The sequence below is a fragment of the Malaclemys terrapin genome, chromosome 1, assembly GCF_027887155.1.
Source record: "Malaclemys terrapin pileata isolate rMalTer1 chromosome 1, rMalTer1.hap1, whole genome shotgun sequence".
In the NCBI taxonomy this organism is placed as follows: domain Eukaryota; kingdom Metazoa; phylum Chordata; order Testudines; family Emydidae; genus Malaclemys; species Malaclemys terrapin.
In genome coordinates this window covers 273,402,136-273,418,647 of record NC_071505.1, presented here as the reverse complement: position 1 = coordinate 273,418,647, position 16,512 = coordinate 273,402,136, and the positions used below count along the sequence as shown (strand labels likewise).

The following is a 16,512-nucleotide window of genomic DNA, read 5'->3' as shown; positions in this document are numbered from 1 at the left end:
AGTGCTGGGGGAAGATAACATAGGTTAAAAAGGCTGTGCATGAACAGAAAGAATTCCTATTGCAAGAAGTCTAGGAAGCACAGAAAGAAAGGAGATCTGTACATTTTGATAAATTTGGGATAGGTACCCAAAGTTCTGTTTGCTTAAACAAACTGAGAATTTAAATTTGTTTAAGTTCTCCTGACACATACTACAGTACTTACTACAACTTCAAGCTATTTCTATGTTAGAGAAAGCTGTGGTCCAGATCCACTCAATTTTTTGTCTCTTCTTCCTGATTTTTCCATAACTCACATGCACCCTAAAACTTATACCCTTTCCTTCTTCTCTGTCCCAAGACACTTTCTTCTTGTCCAAACCCTAAACATTCTCCTTCCTACTCTTTTAGTCTTCCTTTCCTGCCCTCCACCCCCAACATTCAGACAAGCAGGTGGAACCAGCCTGGGAATTCTCCAAAGCAACTCACAAAATTCTAATGAATTAATCCTCATAATAAGTCTATTACATGTAAATATTATGATACATATACATACACATACAGGGAGAGAGAGGGAAGATGAAGGATGGAGGTAACCCAAAGTTACATAGAAGTTCAGGGGCCCAGCCAGGAATAGAACTGTGCTCTCCTGAATCCCACTTCTGTACCAGATCCACCAGACCAATCTTCAGTAGTGCTGCCAGCTACCCACTCACAGTCACTCATATACTACTGCCTCACCCACTTACATTCATCCTGCTGGCCCTGGGGAAATAATGGCTCAACTTTCACTCCATCTTAGGCCTTGTCTACGTTACGGGGGTAATTCAACCTAACTTACGCAACTCCAGCTATGTGAATAACATAGCTGGAGTTGACATAGCTTAGATCAACTTATTGCGGTGTGTACACGTACTGCATCGACGGGAGACACTCTCCTGTTGACTTCCCTTACTCTTCCCTTTCCGGTATTGTACCGGAGTTGATGGGACAGCGATCTGTTGTCGATTTAGCGGGTCCTCACTAGACCCGCTATATCGACCCCAGGTGCATCGATCACCACAGCATCGATTCTCGGTAAGTGTAGACATGCCCTAAGAGTCAAATGTCACTGCTACTGCATTTGAACCCTGGGTGATCCCGAGCAGTGAAAGCACTGGCTTACGTGTGCCAAGTGCTTGCCCTTTCTACCCCTCACCTTCTGCTGTTTGAATTTGACATGTTATAATGATATGCATTATAGTATATCCCATACTGCATAGCACAGTAGCATACTAAGTTTTGTCAAGAGGAGATGACTAGCAAAAGGGACATGTGACATTAGGCATCTTAGCTCCTTGGTCCTCTCCTTCCCTGGCTTCACTTTTCTCTGGTAACAAAATCTCAGTGGAGCCACAATTTGTTGCACTCAATGTTCCCTCTCAAACCAGGGTGCAGATGGATCCAACTTTAATCTTCCACAGAGGATAAGCAACCACCTAAGAAGCCAAAAGGCTGTTATGACTTGAGTGCGAAATAGAATAGTAACTATTACAAAACCTGCTTCAAAATACTCTGAAAACTAATACCTCCTACTTCCTAAATTGTTATACCAATTTATTACACAAAAATAATCACACAGATTTTCAAAAGATGCAGTCATAAAAGTCTGAAAAAAAATGTAGGATAAACCAAAGTATTATGTATGATACCCTAAAAAACCCAACTGGCCAAATCATACTTGCCTTTGCACAAGTGCACAAAGTCTCACTCTCATTTGGGCACCTTTGCAGGAGCAGCCATAAACCAGGTCTTTACAGTCCATTAGCACAAGGGGTGGAGGAATGGTGGGGGCCTGATCTAAAGATCATTGAAATCACTGGAAGTCTTTCTGTGGAATACAGTGGACTTTGGAACAGGCCCTTAGTGCCCCAGACATTCCAATAAGGACTGGGCCATGTCCCCACCCTCCCCCACTTATTGGCAGACAGTATAATATGGCCTGGGATATTTAAAAAGTTCCCAGCATGATGTTCACTAGCATCTTTGCAACAGAGCATCTAACTTCCCAGGGTTTTCCTCTTGGAGTGAAGAATTGATTACATTTAAAAAGACAATTTATTTATAAATGTTACTTTGATTTTTAACATAAACCAGTATCTTTAAGTGCTCACTCAATCTACAGGTTAGGATTGTGCTCAAATGAAGATATTTATCATTTTATCCATAAGTTAATTTCCCACATTTGTGTGCTATGTGTGTTACACTAATGTCTTCTTTTCCACATATCTGGTGGCTTTTCTTGGGCCACAAAGGAAGATAATTAGGGCTGTCAAGCGATTAAAAAAATTAATCGCGATTAATCACGCTGTTAAACAATAACGGAATACCATTTATCTAAATATTTTTGGATGCTTTCTACATTTTCAAATGCATTGATTTCAATTACAACACAGAATACGAAGTGTACAATGCTCACGTTATATTTATTTTTATTACAAATATTTGCACTGTAAAAAACAAAAGAAATAGTATTTTTCAATTCACCTAATACAAGTACTGTAGTGCATTCTCTTTGTCATGGAAGTGGAATTTACAAATATAGAATTATGTACAAAACATAACTGTTCTGTAAATATCCCTTTATCAATTTTGTGGAGGGGCTGCCTGGTGCTTTTGACGATGACCATTTGTTTCCTACCAATAAAGTAAAAAGTATGATTATCGTAGACGATCTGATGAACTCTGCTTGTGAAAGCGATGAAATCGAGAAAGCCTTACCAAGTACGTGCATCACAGGAACCTGAGCATTATGTATAAAGTTCAGAATGTATTTTGTCAGGGAAGAGTCGCACAATTAACCTAAACCAGGGCTTTGGAGCGGAGCCCGGAGCTGGAGCGCGGAGCAGTTCCGCAGCAGTGGAGCTGCAGGTTTTTGCCTGGAGCTGGAGCAGAGCTGGAGCACAGCTCCAAAGCCCTGACTAAACACAAAGCACATGGTTCTGTTCAAAAACCCCAGGGATAAATTACGAATCGCTCGCTCGGCAAATGTACACCGGCAAAGCTCAATACTTTCTAGAAGCTTTTGAGGATGCTACCGAAAGACCTTATGGTGACCTGGTGGTAGATTTAAATGCTTCCACACCAGAAGCTTATAGACTAAGAACTGGTCTTTTCCCTCCAGACTGGCCAGTGGTTTATACTTTTAAAAGAACAACAGCTGGGTATAAAAAGGGATGAATTATCAGCAGGCCCCTTTTTAACAGCTGGGGTTGCTGACCAAAAACATGTCTATCTGCATGAAGGGAAACCTGGTCCTTTTTAAATTACTTAGCAAATTGTCTCCGCAGCAAAGGAGGGCTATACTATGTTCGGCCTCTGACGATTTAGTAGTGGCCATCTCAGAAATAGCACTCAATACCTTAAAAGGAAACATACCTTTGACCCAGAATCAAGTGCACGGGCTGAAAAAGAGACGCATGCTTATAAAAACTTGGTGTAATAAAAGGGTTTCACTTAAAAGAAAGAAGCATCTGGTGAAGCAGTCTGTGGGGTTTATTGGACCTCTGTTAAGTTCTGCTATCCCTCTGATAATGGGGCTTTTGACTAATTGATAATGGAGTATGCAGAAAAAAAATGTACTTGGTGCCCAGCCACCAGTTGGAGCAATTAAGGGCTCCCGCTCCGTCAGAGGAAAATATCAGAACGACTGCAACTTGCTTACTGGATGCTGAAATGAAGTCTGTTCTTCAAAGAACTGACTTAGCCGAATATGAAAAGGCTAAACTTTACAGGGGTGTGCTTCAAAGGTACCTAACGTACGTGAAGCAGAGCGATGCGGATAAAGGGAAAATAAGTCTGTTTCTACCAGAACAAGAACAGAGTGTGACTGCCAAACCCCCAGAAACACCCTCTGTTGCTCAGGAGGTGCTGGATAATGTGAATAAGTGTTATAAGAAAAATGCATTAGTATGGCTAAATAAGCTTGGTCAGGATAAAAATATCTCTTCATGGAACGATAAAGGGGCTTTTGTGCACAAAGATTCTGTGGTTAATGGTTCTAACATGCTCGACTTAGTCAGGGCCGTCACCCAGATACGCTCTGTTCCTAGCACACATGTACCTAAAGGATGGGATGTGTTTATGAATGCCATGGCGGAACTGAATGTACCATCTTCCATCATGGGCAACGCGGCCAACAGAGATCTTTTGGAATGCCTGAAGGCCTCGACTGCCGACACCAGGGTGGATCAAGAAACCGTAACCCCTTTTTTTGCCATCTAAAAAACAAAAATTGGCTAAAAGATCCAAATGGCTCGTGTGTGATGTTTTTCATGTTCTAAAATTTTTAAAACTGGTAACGTTTTGCTTATATAAAACATTTCTATACTTTTTTAAAACATAATTTTGTACTTTTTCTGAATTGGCAATTGTTTAAAAAAAAAAAGAACAAAAACCCAAACATCAATTGTCTTTAAACCCCTCACATGGGGTGCTTTACTGGATAACATGGCTATGAAAATCATTGCAAGATACATGTCTGGGTTTGTTGAAACATGTTTTGAGCGAGGCTAGGCATGCCTAAGAATTTAAGTTTATTTTTTACAAAATTCATCGCCATCCGGTCATTTTGCACTAAGTCGTTAGAATACAATTTTAAAATCCGGTCAAAAGATAAACCCTTGCTACGATGATGTAAGAAAAACACGCAGTGATAGCCGCAGGCGACGGAGTGGGGATCTTGTAATTGTCTATTGTGAAACACAATGTCTGTGGCATTTTTGTTTAAAAATTTCATAATGCTTCTAGGAAACACCACACTGTTCGGGGTGTGCCCATATGAGTCAAAAAACTCTCCACGGTTATGCTCCGCCAGATACAAGGCGAGCCAGTGTTCACCCGGTTGGTTGTGTGGATGCGTGTTGACCACTAAACCTGGGGTCTCTGAGACAGCTTGCTGCCAGGGAGCCAATCGCAAGTGAACACATCTAAGAAATTCTTTTTTGTGTAAGGGTCCGTTGATAAGACATGTGAGAGCTGCACGGTGTCCATCTTCACCTATAGTCAAACAGAACATTTCTCCTCTGATTTATCTCTATGATGTTGTCAAAAACCCCATACACGACGGTGATCGTCAAAGCCTTCCCAAAATGTATTTCTGCTCTCAGGTTCCTGGTTTTAATCAGGGAATAGTGATCGGTGCATTCCTAGTTGGGAGACAGGTCAAAGGCAAACAAGGTGTAACCCTGTGCAAACTCCTCACGGTTGATTAACAGAGAACGATCTTTCATGTGTTTACCAGCCGTCTGGTACCAGATTCATGTATTCTCTCACTCAGTGTACTGCCTCGAAGTCTGGTTGAAAAGGCTTGATTGGTATCTTCACCATCCACATACAAGGCCACAAAATTAATATTGTAATGTTTAAAATTAAAGGGGTTTTAGCATAACTTCTGCTAAAGGCATCATTATCCACAAACCCTAGGACAAGCATTTTGGGTAACTGTCCCAAGAACAGGTTCTCCTGGTTACTGACCCTGCTGCCTGTGGGGATGCTAAACACTTTCATTCCCACACAGTCCAAGGGGTATTTAGCATTAGCGGTAAGCAGGGCCTCCGCGTGACCCAGACAGACGCTCAGGGCCACCCGTACTTTCTTCACAAAAAGGGATGTTGATACAATGTGCAGTTTAAAGCCTTCAGCCACACTGCCCATTAAACAGAAAGCATCTTTACTGCGTATCAGTTTAAATTTCACATCCACTCCATTCAACAAAAGTTTTCCTTGAAAAAACAGGTCGCTGTGTAGATGCCCGAGGGGCTTTACCATTCTGCTCTGGGCCATCAGCTTTGCACGCCTCACAAACCCTAGATTCCTGCCATCCTACTCCATTTCTTCGTGTTGTCTGGTAGTGTTTTTGTAAAACAGGCCACTGGAAAATTGTGTGGCGAGGGTGTCGTCGCTGTAATTGAGCACCGATTCTATAAAGGCCCTGTAAGGGTAACAGTCGTTGCTTTGGCTTAGGAGGCGGTCTCCCAGCATGACAACCAACTGACTAAAAATAGAGGCCACGGGGTAATTTACCAGGCCCACCTCAGCATCCTTGGCGAGTTCAATTCCATCTCCTTTTACAATCTTGCAACATAGGTACATCTGTGTGTTGTTTAAATCCATATAAACTATGCCATTCCCTGCTTTAAAAAAGTCTATGGGGGGCAGCCTCCTTAATGGCTGATAGAGGTGGCACTTCGGTGTAGATGCTTTTCTCGATGTTGGTTTGCGTAGGGGCTATTTGGAACAAGTCTAGTTTGGATTTGGTGCACTCCTCAGACCCGCAGTGAACAAAAGCCATGTTGATTAAAATATCTCTCTTATCAGGCGGAGAGTGTCTCCTCTTTCGTCCAGGCTTCCTCTTGGACTTTCGCTTATGGCCGGCCCTGCGCGTCAAAGCCCTTCTTTTAAAGGGTTTCAGGGGACCTGTTCATCGTGGGTATGACACATTTCTCTTTCTCCTTTTAATGTACATCAGCCCCGATACCTCCTGTGAAGCTGGACTCCCCACCTTCTCCAGAACAGCATGGGAGATGTGGCCTACCACGTCTTTAGCTATGTTTTGAGCAGTGGTTTTTAGGTGGGGTTTAATAGTCTCCAGCCCCCTCCTCAAAAGCGGTATGGCTTTTTGAAAGAGGCTATGGAATATTCCGCCCATGCCAGCCCCGTACATCACGGAGGACCCATGATATCCAGGAAGGGCGTATCCAGTCTGGGCTTTGTAATAGTTCCTATAGATGGTGGAGTCGCAGTAACTTTTTGGGATCGCCATAATAGTGTTTTGCTTTTTAGAAATCTCGCTCTCTCTGGGGACGCAGGTGCAGCTTGATGATCACCTTACTGAAGCGAAATGAAACATGTCTGTTCTGATCTGTCTTTATTTCAATGGTGATGGTGTCGATGTGGTGTTTACTGACAGGGATGTAATGAGGTTTATCTGAGGTGATGGTGACAAACTCGTTGTTCCTTCCTCGGACGGGGAAGCAGCGTAACGGGGGAACAGAAAAGTCCCCCACAGACTGGTGTTCTACGATATCCGTGTACAGATACAAGGAGTTGAAACCCCCTGCGATGTCTGCCGAGAAGGGGATATTTTGGATGCTGTGCGTAGGGCCCAAACCCAGAATGTTATCTGCTGGTAGAAAACACATAAGTAAAATTGGTGGATTTAAGTCTAACTTTTCTACCCACCAGGTCGTAGTTCATGCCCACCTCAGGCAGTCCTGGGTGACGAGCCACAGTATTGTTCATATGATCAGTAATTCAGGTAGGGACGAATAATAACTTCGTTGTAGGATGAAACTCCACATCATATCTCCAAAGGTGATTTTGAAAGGGATGTCTTCGTTGATAGTGTTCCAGCTATGCGAGTATTGTATTTCCACTAACCCCACCTCCCACGCACCCGGGAGATCCAAGGGTTTAATTAGCTGTATTGTAAAGTTCGAGCTGGTATTGCTGGGCAAAGTGATGTAAAACCCACCGTCGCTTATTTCTCTCTCTCTCTCTTTGCAGGAGGAATAGTTTTAGTTCGCATCTCAATGTTACAGAGTTGAGAAGCTTCCATACAGCTATTAAACTTATCGGGCCACCCCAACCATTTCACCAGTAGCTGCTTTTTTTCTCCCTTTTCCTTTCTCCACTAGAACTTTTTCAATCCTGTAAATCCTGTCTTGTTTGGGGTTTAATTTTTGTAATTCTTCAGGATAAAAAGATCCAGTAACTGTCTCACCCTCATAATCTTTTAATTGGTATACAGGTCTCTGGCCCCTGGTTAAGGCTTCATACACTATGACTATCACATCGGTAAACATCTGTTCATAACCTTTTTCAAAAGCTCCTTTGGTTTTAGATAGCCTCACGTGGTCACCTTTTCTAAAAGGGGCAACAATCAGTTTTTAAAACCATCTCTGTAAACCGTTTTCCATACCTTCAGAGAATTTGAAGGGTTAACATCAACAGGTCTGGTACTTATAGTTCTGTGAAAGTTCTGGTTGTACCTCATTATAGAGTCAGGTAACACATCAATGTAGCAAAAGTTGTTATGGGCTGTAAAATATCTCCACATCCTAGTTTTTAAAGTTCCGTTAAATCGCTCCACAACCCCTGCTTTGACTTCATTATTAGTAACAAAATGGTGAATGCCATGCCGCTTTCACAATCTGCTTAAAGGTTTGTTTAAAAATTCTTTCCCCCGATCGGTTTGTAATTTTTGAGGCACGCGACCTTCGCTGAAAATAGCTTTAAAGGCCTTGGATACCTCACCACTCATCTTGTCTTTTAGGCCTAAGGCCCAGGCTGTTAAGATGTACTTAAAGCCGCTGTTGTGTTTGGAGAACCAGTGCATATCCACAAAATCTGCCTGCCATTGCGCATCCACATCTGAAACAGTGGTCTTGTTTCTTTTAAAATGTATTTGAGCCGGTTTGTGTAAAGTGGAAGCATCCTGGTCTGAAAGCCAAGCTGTTACCTGTCATCTATTTAAAGTTTTACTATGCTTTTTGGCCACTTGAAAAAGAGGGTTCACCCCTGCCAAAGTCCCACCTTCCCTGGGGGTGTAATATATTTTCTTTAACAGAGCCGTCTGCATAGACATGACTGTTCCTTGTACCGTCTTTTATTAACTTGAGTATGGAGGGGAAACATTCATATTGACACATTTAAACAAGTTTTATTAATCGTCTGGTTTAACACGACCTTTTACAGCTGCCTGTGAAAATGTCACCCTACTATGAGGAAGTCTGAGCTGGTTCATTCTTCCATTTTGTCCTTTTCCGGATTTTCCTCTTGAGATCTGTCTCAGACATGAGCAAAAACAGCTGATGCACGATATATTTACTCCCACAGGGCTACTAATGTGTAAGTTCTCAAAGGCCTCTAGAAAGGCATCGTCGAGCAGTTGAGAGATTTTCAGAAAAGAAACAGTGTAAGCACCCCACTGCTTGTTTTTAGATTCACGCAATCTCAGGTCAGTTCCTAACCCCATTCCACCCCATTCTCGACCATCACTTCTTAATCATTCATTTACCTGAGCAACGTCTTTTCCGTTCACCTTGTCCGCTGGTGACTCTCCCGAGCCATGATCGCCTTCCATCTCCAGGAGGGTGGACGATGAGAGGCCGTCACACTCATTGGGGTGACTCATGGGGGCTTGGATTTCAGGGTCGGGTTCTGACGTATCCATCAATGGTTGAGTCAAAGGGCCCTTCTCGGAACTGTCGCTGATGTAGCACTTTCTCCACACAAAGTCTGAAGTTCTCACGGAGGTGGTGAAGGAGTCCATGTTTCCTCTCAGCCTTTCCATGATTTCTAAAACACGCGTTCTTGGTAAGAAATGGCCTCTTCTGCCTGGCGCTAGGACTTATGGGGTGACGGTGCTGCACTCTGATTGGCAGAGGGCGGTGGGAGGAGTTCTTAGAGAGGTCACACGACCCTCTTCTGGGCAGTTCATCCCGTCCCAGAACCTGCCCTATTTTGGTCAAATCTGCTCTCGGGGCAGTCCTCTGTGTCCGAAACACATCGTGATTGGTAGAGGGTGGTGAGAGGAGTTCTTAGAGGGGTCACACGAACCACTTCCGGACCGGTTACCCCGCCCCAGAATTTCCCCCGATTGATCAAATCTCCTCTCGGGGGTGGTGCCCAGAAGCTGAAACCCCTTCTGATTGGTAGAGGACAGTGGGAGGAGTTCTTAGAGGGGTCACATGACACACCTTGCTTCTGGTCATGTGTCTGGTTTCACTCCCCCAAGTAATACCCCATGAGGTGGGACTTCCGGTGACAGGTGGATGGGGCTTAAGGGGTGGGGTTAACATTTGATTGATGGTAGGGCCCTTATCCTATTGAGGTGAATTGCAAAATACTATTTATTTTGTTTATCATTTTTACTGTGCAAATATTTGTAATAAAATAATATAAAGTAAGCACTGTACACTTTGTATTCTGTATTGCAATTGAAATCAAATATCTTTGAAAATGTAGAAAAATATCCAAAAATATTTAATAAATTTCAATCAGTATTCTATTGTTTAACAGTGCGATTAAACCTGCGATTTATCACGATTAATGTTTTTGAGTTAATCACATGAGTTAACTGTGATTAATTGACAGCACTAAAGGTAATCTTGGGCTAATTTTTGTAATGACTTGCTATCGCTTTAACAAATAATCTGATTTGAATGGGTGTAAGGATAGAATGTGGCAAGCCCTAAAAGGCAATCCAGTATAGTGATGGATGCTGAACTCTAGGGCTTTCTGTTATACCATTTATTGAAGATGCTAATGTGTAAGTGATCTGCTGGCTGTTATTTTTTTTAATGGAAATGACAGATGGATCAGGCATTTGGCAAAGAAGAATGCAATTTCTTAATTCTCTAGCCCCTCAAATAAAAATGCTGTGGATTTCCCCCCTTCCCTTTTCCCTCTCTCTCCTCCAATGAAGGGATAAGACATTTAACTTACAGCTTTTACTCTGCCAGTTAACAGCGAGGTCAACACCAAGAGCAGCACGACCTGCATAGCCCTGTACAGAAGGGAGAAACACAACAGCATTCAGTATTTGTATTGCTGTAGCACTCAGAGTTTGATATAGCTTTACAGGCTACTGTGAAGAAAAGGCCCCTACCCTACATTTGAAGAGAATTTTGTCCCCATGTTGGCAATGATTAGAAGTGCCCATCATAACAAGTATTTGAAATAAGTATGGAGAGCATAAAAGCTACTTACTGCCAAAGGGCACGACATGAGAGGAGGGACCGCGAGCTTCTCATCCTTGCTTCCTCTCCCGTGCTGTGCAGGGCTCCCCAGCAGCAAAGCTTTCCTGTCTCAGGAAACCCCCTGGATCCAGCGCGAGAGGGAGAAATACAGTTTGAAAGATAAGGAATGTGCAGGTCACACACCCTGCATGCAGGGCACAGTCCTGTGCACACAGGAGTTAGGCTACATGGGCTGACCTAAGTCTTTCCCATTCACCTAGCGATTCCCATCTCCGTGTTCCTGGCGGCTCGATGCAAGGGGCACTCCCCAAACGGCACGCCTTTGGAGAGGGCGAGAATGCTGCCCTGGAGGGACGCACTAGGTACAACGCGGCTTTGGAAAGGAAACGATAGTCCCAGCCCCCCGCTAACTGTCCCCAGGCACAGCCTTGCTCTTTGCAGGGGCTCTGCCGACTCGAGTCTCCGCTCATCTGGCCACCGGAGCGCACGCCTCGCCCGGGCGCCAGCCAAACCTCTGCCAACCGGGAGCGCCGAGCCAGCCCCAGGCCAGGTGTGAGGTCCCAGCGATCAGAGCAGGGCTGAGCGGTTCCGGCTCTCCTCACCCCGCACCCCGCATCGCGTGTCCGATACTCACCTCTCCGCTCCCACCTCTCTAGGCTTCCCAGGCCGGGCGCATTCGCCTTGCAGAGCCGGTCCCCCGCAGCGAGGCGAGGGGCTGGAGTCAGACCGGCCGCCGAGTCCTCCCAGCCCGCAGCGTGGGGTGGATTTTGTGGGGTGAGGCGGGAGCCTGCCCCCTTCCTTCTGCCGGAGGAGCGGGACTGGCCGGCCGGAGGTGGGCGATGCAGAGGGGACGAGACACTGGCCAGCCTCGCAGGATCTCCTCCCAGTAGCCACCGCCCGCGAGGGGAGGGGGCAGCAGCAGCCGCCCACAGATTGGGGATGTGGGCAGCCCTCGCCTCTTTGGCTTTAGAGGCGCTGCAGCCGGGGCAGAGGAGAGACGCGCGCGGGGCCCGGGAGTTGCGCGCGGCCAGGCGCTGAGCACGCAGCGCTTCCCAGCTCAGGGCGCTCGGTCCCTCTGGTTCGCTCGCTCGGGCCGCGCCGCGGGGAGAGCGGCAGGATGAGGCTGTGGCGAGGCGTGGGGCTGGTGCTGGCTGCGCTTCTGCTGAGCGAGGAGCCCGGCGAGGTGTCCGCCGCGGTGAGTACCCCGGTGCGGCGCACGCTGCCCTCGTCCCCTCCCGGAGAGCCCCCGGGCCAAACCTGGAGCAAAACCCCGGGTCCGATCCTGCTTCACTCCCGCCCTTTAGGCTAACGGGGCACAGTGAGGACCCTGGGGGCGAGTTACATGTGTGAGGTGGATGGAGGAGAAGGGGGTAGAGAGAGGGGCCAGTGTGGCTGGATGGGATTTCACAGGATGCAGCAGGGCTCTAATCCGGGTGCTGAGTGCCCCCCGGCTCCCGCCGATTTAGCCCAGACCTCGCTTTAAAAAGTGATGCAGCACCAGCAGCAAAGTGCCTTTCTCCTCTGGCTGCTCTTGCCCGCCTGGGTGTGGGGATATTCAGGTGCCACTCGCTGGTAGATCTGGTTCCGTGTCTGTGTTGATTTACACAGGGGGGTATTTTCACTCACTTCTGAGGCACCTCCTGGCCTGTGAGCGTCCATTTCCCACACAGAAGTAGCATAGCAACATGTTGCGATTCCAAGGCACGGCAGCGAAGGTGGTCAGTGCAGTAACCGTCCTGTGTGAGTCTCTGAAGGCTACACACACACGTACGTTAAATTTCTCACTGTAATCCCGAGCCTGGGGTGGTCCATGCTGGACCCGAAGCAGGGACCACTTGGCTACTCCTAAGGAATTTGCGTGGAACCTCCAGTATCGTCGCTTTCCCACGCCTTTTTGAGGATCACTGAAGCTACAGAGGAAACGTAAGGGGCATGCTTAATGGTTAGAAAACACACTATGCCCATGCATTAAGAGGGTGGGATTTTTTTAAAAATAAAGCTGGGAACCCAAATCTGTATACAGGATGCTTTCCTAGTTCATCATTACCTCCTGCCACCGGCTATGTGCTGAAGAACTAGAGATATCAGATTGCAGCAAAGGTTCTAGTGATCAGACTCCCCATCGTCTTTCCCTAACAAAACAAAAGTTCCAGCTGCAACCAGTTCAACTTGCTATGAAGGTGTCTCCTCAAGTAACTGCTTTTATCATACAGCTTTTTCTGGGATCAGCTGTCAAACTCCTCAAGTTAGGACACTTAATTTCTTAACATTCTTGAAATATGTTGAATGGAATCACTTCCCTTAAGAGTATGTAGTAAATCTGATGACTAATGTAGAAGAATTCATTAATCTTTTTGATCATTTCCTTGATTTCTTGTACTAATTTTAGTTCTATATTGTAATAGTTGAGTTCAGTTCTTGTTGCATAAGGCTTCAGACTTCTAAAGATGGGCATATGATTATACATGATCTGTTTTCTGATTTGCTAGAAAATTAGATCTAGTATTGGTAAGTTAATCAGAAAGGAAATAAGGAACATTTCTCCTTATTTTTCACAGATTTAATATAGGATTTCATTTTTTGTTTAGTTATGTTGACATCTAAAGATATGGAGAAGTTTTGTGTCTTGAGTCAATCCAAAAGTAAGGAAAATACACTCCAGTGAAATCTGTTTTCTTATCTGATGCTCTTTATCTGCTAATAGCAGATTTACTATGGTTCCAGAATCTCAGCAAGTTTTCTTACCTATTCGGGGATTGTTCTGTAGTTTACTGATAGGCCTCTTCCATTATGTACCCATCACTTTGACATTATACTCTCTCCTCCCACCCCACATCTCAGGACAGTATTTAGTTCATTCCTATGTCATACAACATAATATGTCAATTCACATTGGCATTCTAGGTTTGATATTCTTAAAGATATGAGAATCTGTCTTTAAGCTTGTCAAATGTCTAATAAAATCAATAATTTCACTTTTATATTTTAAATGTTTTGAGTTCTTGTGTAAATAGAACTCTATGAGCAAATTGTTTCTCTGAGATTGACCTCTAAATGTAAGGTAAATTGTTCTAATAACCTCATGACTCTGGCTGAGGAAGCTAGTAATCATTTCAGTTTCATTCATTAACTAGCCTTTCTTTCAACATTGCATTAACTGCACAAGATAAACTGGCAAGTGTCATGCCACAAGGAAACAGAAGCATGCTTTGGAAGTTAAAATTTGTGCAGTTCTGTTAACCAGATAAAAGTTAAGCCTCAGACAGCTGCTTTTTGTTGAGCCAACTCACTGGTATAGGTATGTCTTTATTAAGGGGCACATGCAAGCTGTCCTAATGGGTATGGGCATTGTTGTGGGCTAACTATGACAGGGGTGCTGTTGGGCTTCCTTTTCCTGGGCACTAAGCCATCAATCATTATGTCTGGATGTTTATTTACCACACTCATGGGAGTAGTTGACTGTACTTTTACAGCTGTAGAGTTTGGTAGAGCTGGCCTATAAACTACAGTGCTTGCCTGGGACTCAAGGTCTTCAGATGAGCAGGGCCCCAAATGGTCCATTGCTTTGCATATGCTTAAAATACAGTTCTACTGAAAAAATGACTGTGAAATTGTCAGTTTGGTGTTCTACATTTATTGTGTCTCTGATTCCAGATCAAATGTGCTCAGTTTACAAGTAAAGAACTTTTTTGTTTTTTCCTAGTGGTCCTGCAAATTTGACCTAAGTTCTGAGGCCTAGATCCACAAAAGGTCTTAAATGCCTATGTCACAGTTTTAGGTACCATTGTGATCCACAAAACCCCCTCTCCGCTACTGTCTAAGCTATAGCTACACTTCCGGGAGCATGTAGAGTATAGTCACTACACTAGTGGTGCCAGAACAGGGCAGCTCAGGGGGCCATAACCCTCCCACTTTTGGCGGATCCTACCCCTTTCCCTTCCCCTTCCTCCCAAGGCCCCAGCCAGGCCAGCAGCTGGTGGAGCCTGGCTGGGAAGCCTGGGTAGTTGTGGGAGCTGTGCGGACCCTCCACCTGCCCACAGTAACGGGGGGCTTGAGAGAAGCCCCTGGCCCATGTCCCCGCCCTCCAGGCTTTCTGGCCAGGTCAGATGGAGGTGGAGGGTACAGGGCTCCATGCTGGCTCCCCACAGCTGCCTGTTCAGCTCTTACACTGACCTGGCTCCAGTCGGGAGGTGGGGCCTTGGAGCCGCAGCCCGGTCATGGTAAGAGCTGCTCGGGCAGGTGTGGGGAGCCACAGCACGGACCCTTTACCTGTCCTGGGTGGGGGCCCAGAGGGCAGGGACACAGGCTGGGGGTTGTTCTTGGGCCCCCTGCACCATGGGCAGGTGGAGAGTCCGCCACGGCTCCCCACAGCTGCCTACGTAGCTCTTACCATGGCCAGGCTGCAGCTCCAAGGCCCCATCCCCTGGCCAGAGCTGGGTTGGGGTAAGAGGCGTGTGAGCAGCTGTGGGGAGCCTGGTTCCCTCCACCTGCCCTGGGCAGGGAGCTTGGGGGGTGGGAATATGGGCAGAAGGCTGCATTCAGCCCAGCCCAGCCCACCCTGGGGTGAAGGAGGCAGCCTCCCCAGCCCTGCTCCAGCTTCTGGCTTGGCTGGGGGCTGGGCCTCTGGGGGAAGAGGAAGGGCAGCGGCAGAGCCTTGGGGGAAGAGGAGGGACCTCTGGGGGAAGGGGCAAGGTGGGGCTTTGGGGGCAGGGGCTCCTGACCACCTCACTTTTGGGAAGGCTTTGCCGCCCTGCACTACATAGAATCATAGAATCATAGAATATCAGAGTTGGAAGGGACCTCAAGAGGTCATCTAGTCCAACCCCCTGCTCAAAGCAGGACCAATTCCCAGCTAAATCATCCCAGCCAGGGCTTTGTCAAGCCGGGCCTTAAAAACCTCCAAGGAAGGAGACTCCACCACCTCCCTAGGTAACGCATTCCAGTGTTTCACCACCCTCCTAGTGAAATAGTTTTTCCTGATATCCAACCTGGACCTCCCCCACTGCAGCTTGAGACCATTGCTCCTTGTTCTGTCATCTGCCACCACTGAGAACAGCCGAGCTCCATCCTCTTTGGAACCCCCCTTCAGGTAGTTGAAGGCTGCTATCAAATCCCCCCTCATTCTTCTCTTCTGGAGACTAAACAATCCCAGTTCCCTCAGCCTCTCCTCATAAGTCATGTGCTCCAGACCCCTAATCATTTTTGTTGCCCTCCGCTGGACTCTTTCCAATTTTTCCACATCCTTCTTGTAGTGTGGGGACCAAAACTGGACACAGTATTCCAGATGAGGCCTCACCAATGTCGAATAAAGGGGAACGATCACGTTCCTCGATCTGCTGGCAATGCCCCTACTTATACAGCCCAAAATGCCGTTAGCCTTCTTGGCAACAAGAGCACACTGTTGACTCATATCCAGCTTCTTGTCCACTGTGACCCCTAGGTCCTTTTCAGCAGAACTGCTACCTAGCCATTCGGTCCCTAGTCTGTAGCAGTGCATGGGATTCTTCCGTCCTAAGTGCAGGACTCTGCACTTGTCCTTGTTGAACCTCATCAGGTTTTTTTCTGCCCAATCCTCTAATTTGTCTAGGTCCCTCTGTATCCGATCCCTACCCTCTAGTGTATCTACCACGCCTCCTAGTTTAGTGTCATCTGCAAACTTGCTGAGAGTGCAGTCCACACCATCCTCCAGATCATTAATAAAGATATTAAACAAAACCGGCCCCAGGACCGACCCTTGGGGCACTCCACTTGAAACCGGCTGCCAACTAGACATGGAGCCATTGATCACTACCC

The 16,512-nt window shown here is 46.2% G+C and overlaps 2 protein-coding genes across 3 annotated transcripts in view; one reads left to right on the top strand and one right to left on the bottom strand.

Moving 5' to 3' along the window:
• Positions 1 to 11,530, bottom strand: part of COL4A2 (collagen type IV alpha 2 chain) — a 227,997-nt gene extending 216,467 nt beyond the window's left edge. Inside the window, exons 1-3 of one of the 2 annotated variants that reach the window (XM_054013192.1) lie at positions 11,354 to 11,530; positions 10,730 to 10,840; positions 10,466 to 10,526 (exon numbers count right to left, since the gene is read on the bottom strand). In XM_054013192.1, coding sequence (XP_053869167.1) covers positions 10,466 to 10,526; positions 10,730 to 10,773 — 105 coding nt within the window. In that variant the 5' untranslated portion in view covers positions 10,774 to 10,840; positions 11,354 to 11,530. The remainder of the gene's footprint in view (positions 1 to 10,465; positions 10,527 to 10,729; positions 10,841 to 11,353) is intronic. The other variant, XM_054013183.1, reaches the window with a different exon arrangement.
• Positions 11,531 to 11,709: 179 nt separating this feature from the next.
• Positions 11,710 to 16,512, top strand: part of COL4A1 (collagen type IV alpha 1 chain) — a 216,773-nt gene continuing 211,970 nt past the window's right edge. The window contains exon 1 of the mRNA XM_054013205.1: positions 11,710 to 11,914. Within this exon, the coding sequence (XP_053869180.1) occupies positions 11,837 to 11,914 (78 nt within the window). The 5' untranslated portion in view covers positions 11,710 to 11,836. The remainder of the gene's footprint in view (positions 11,915 to 16,512) is intronic.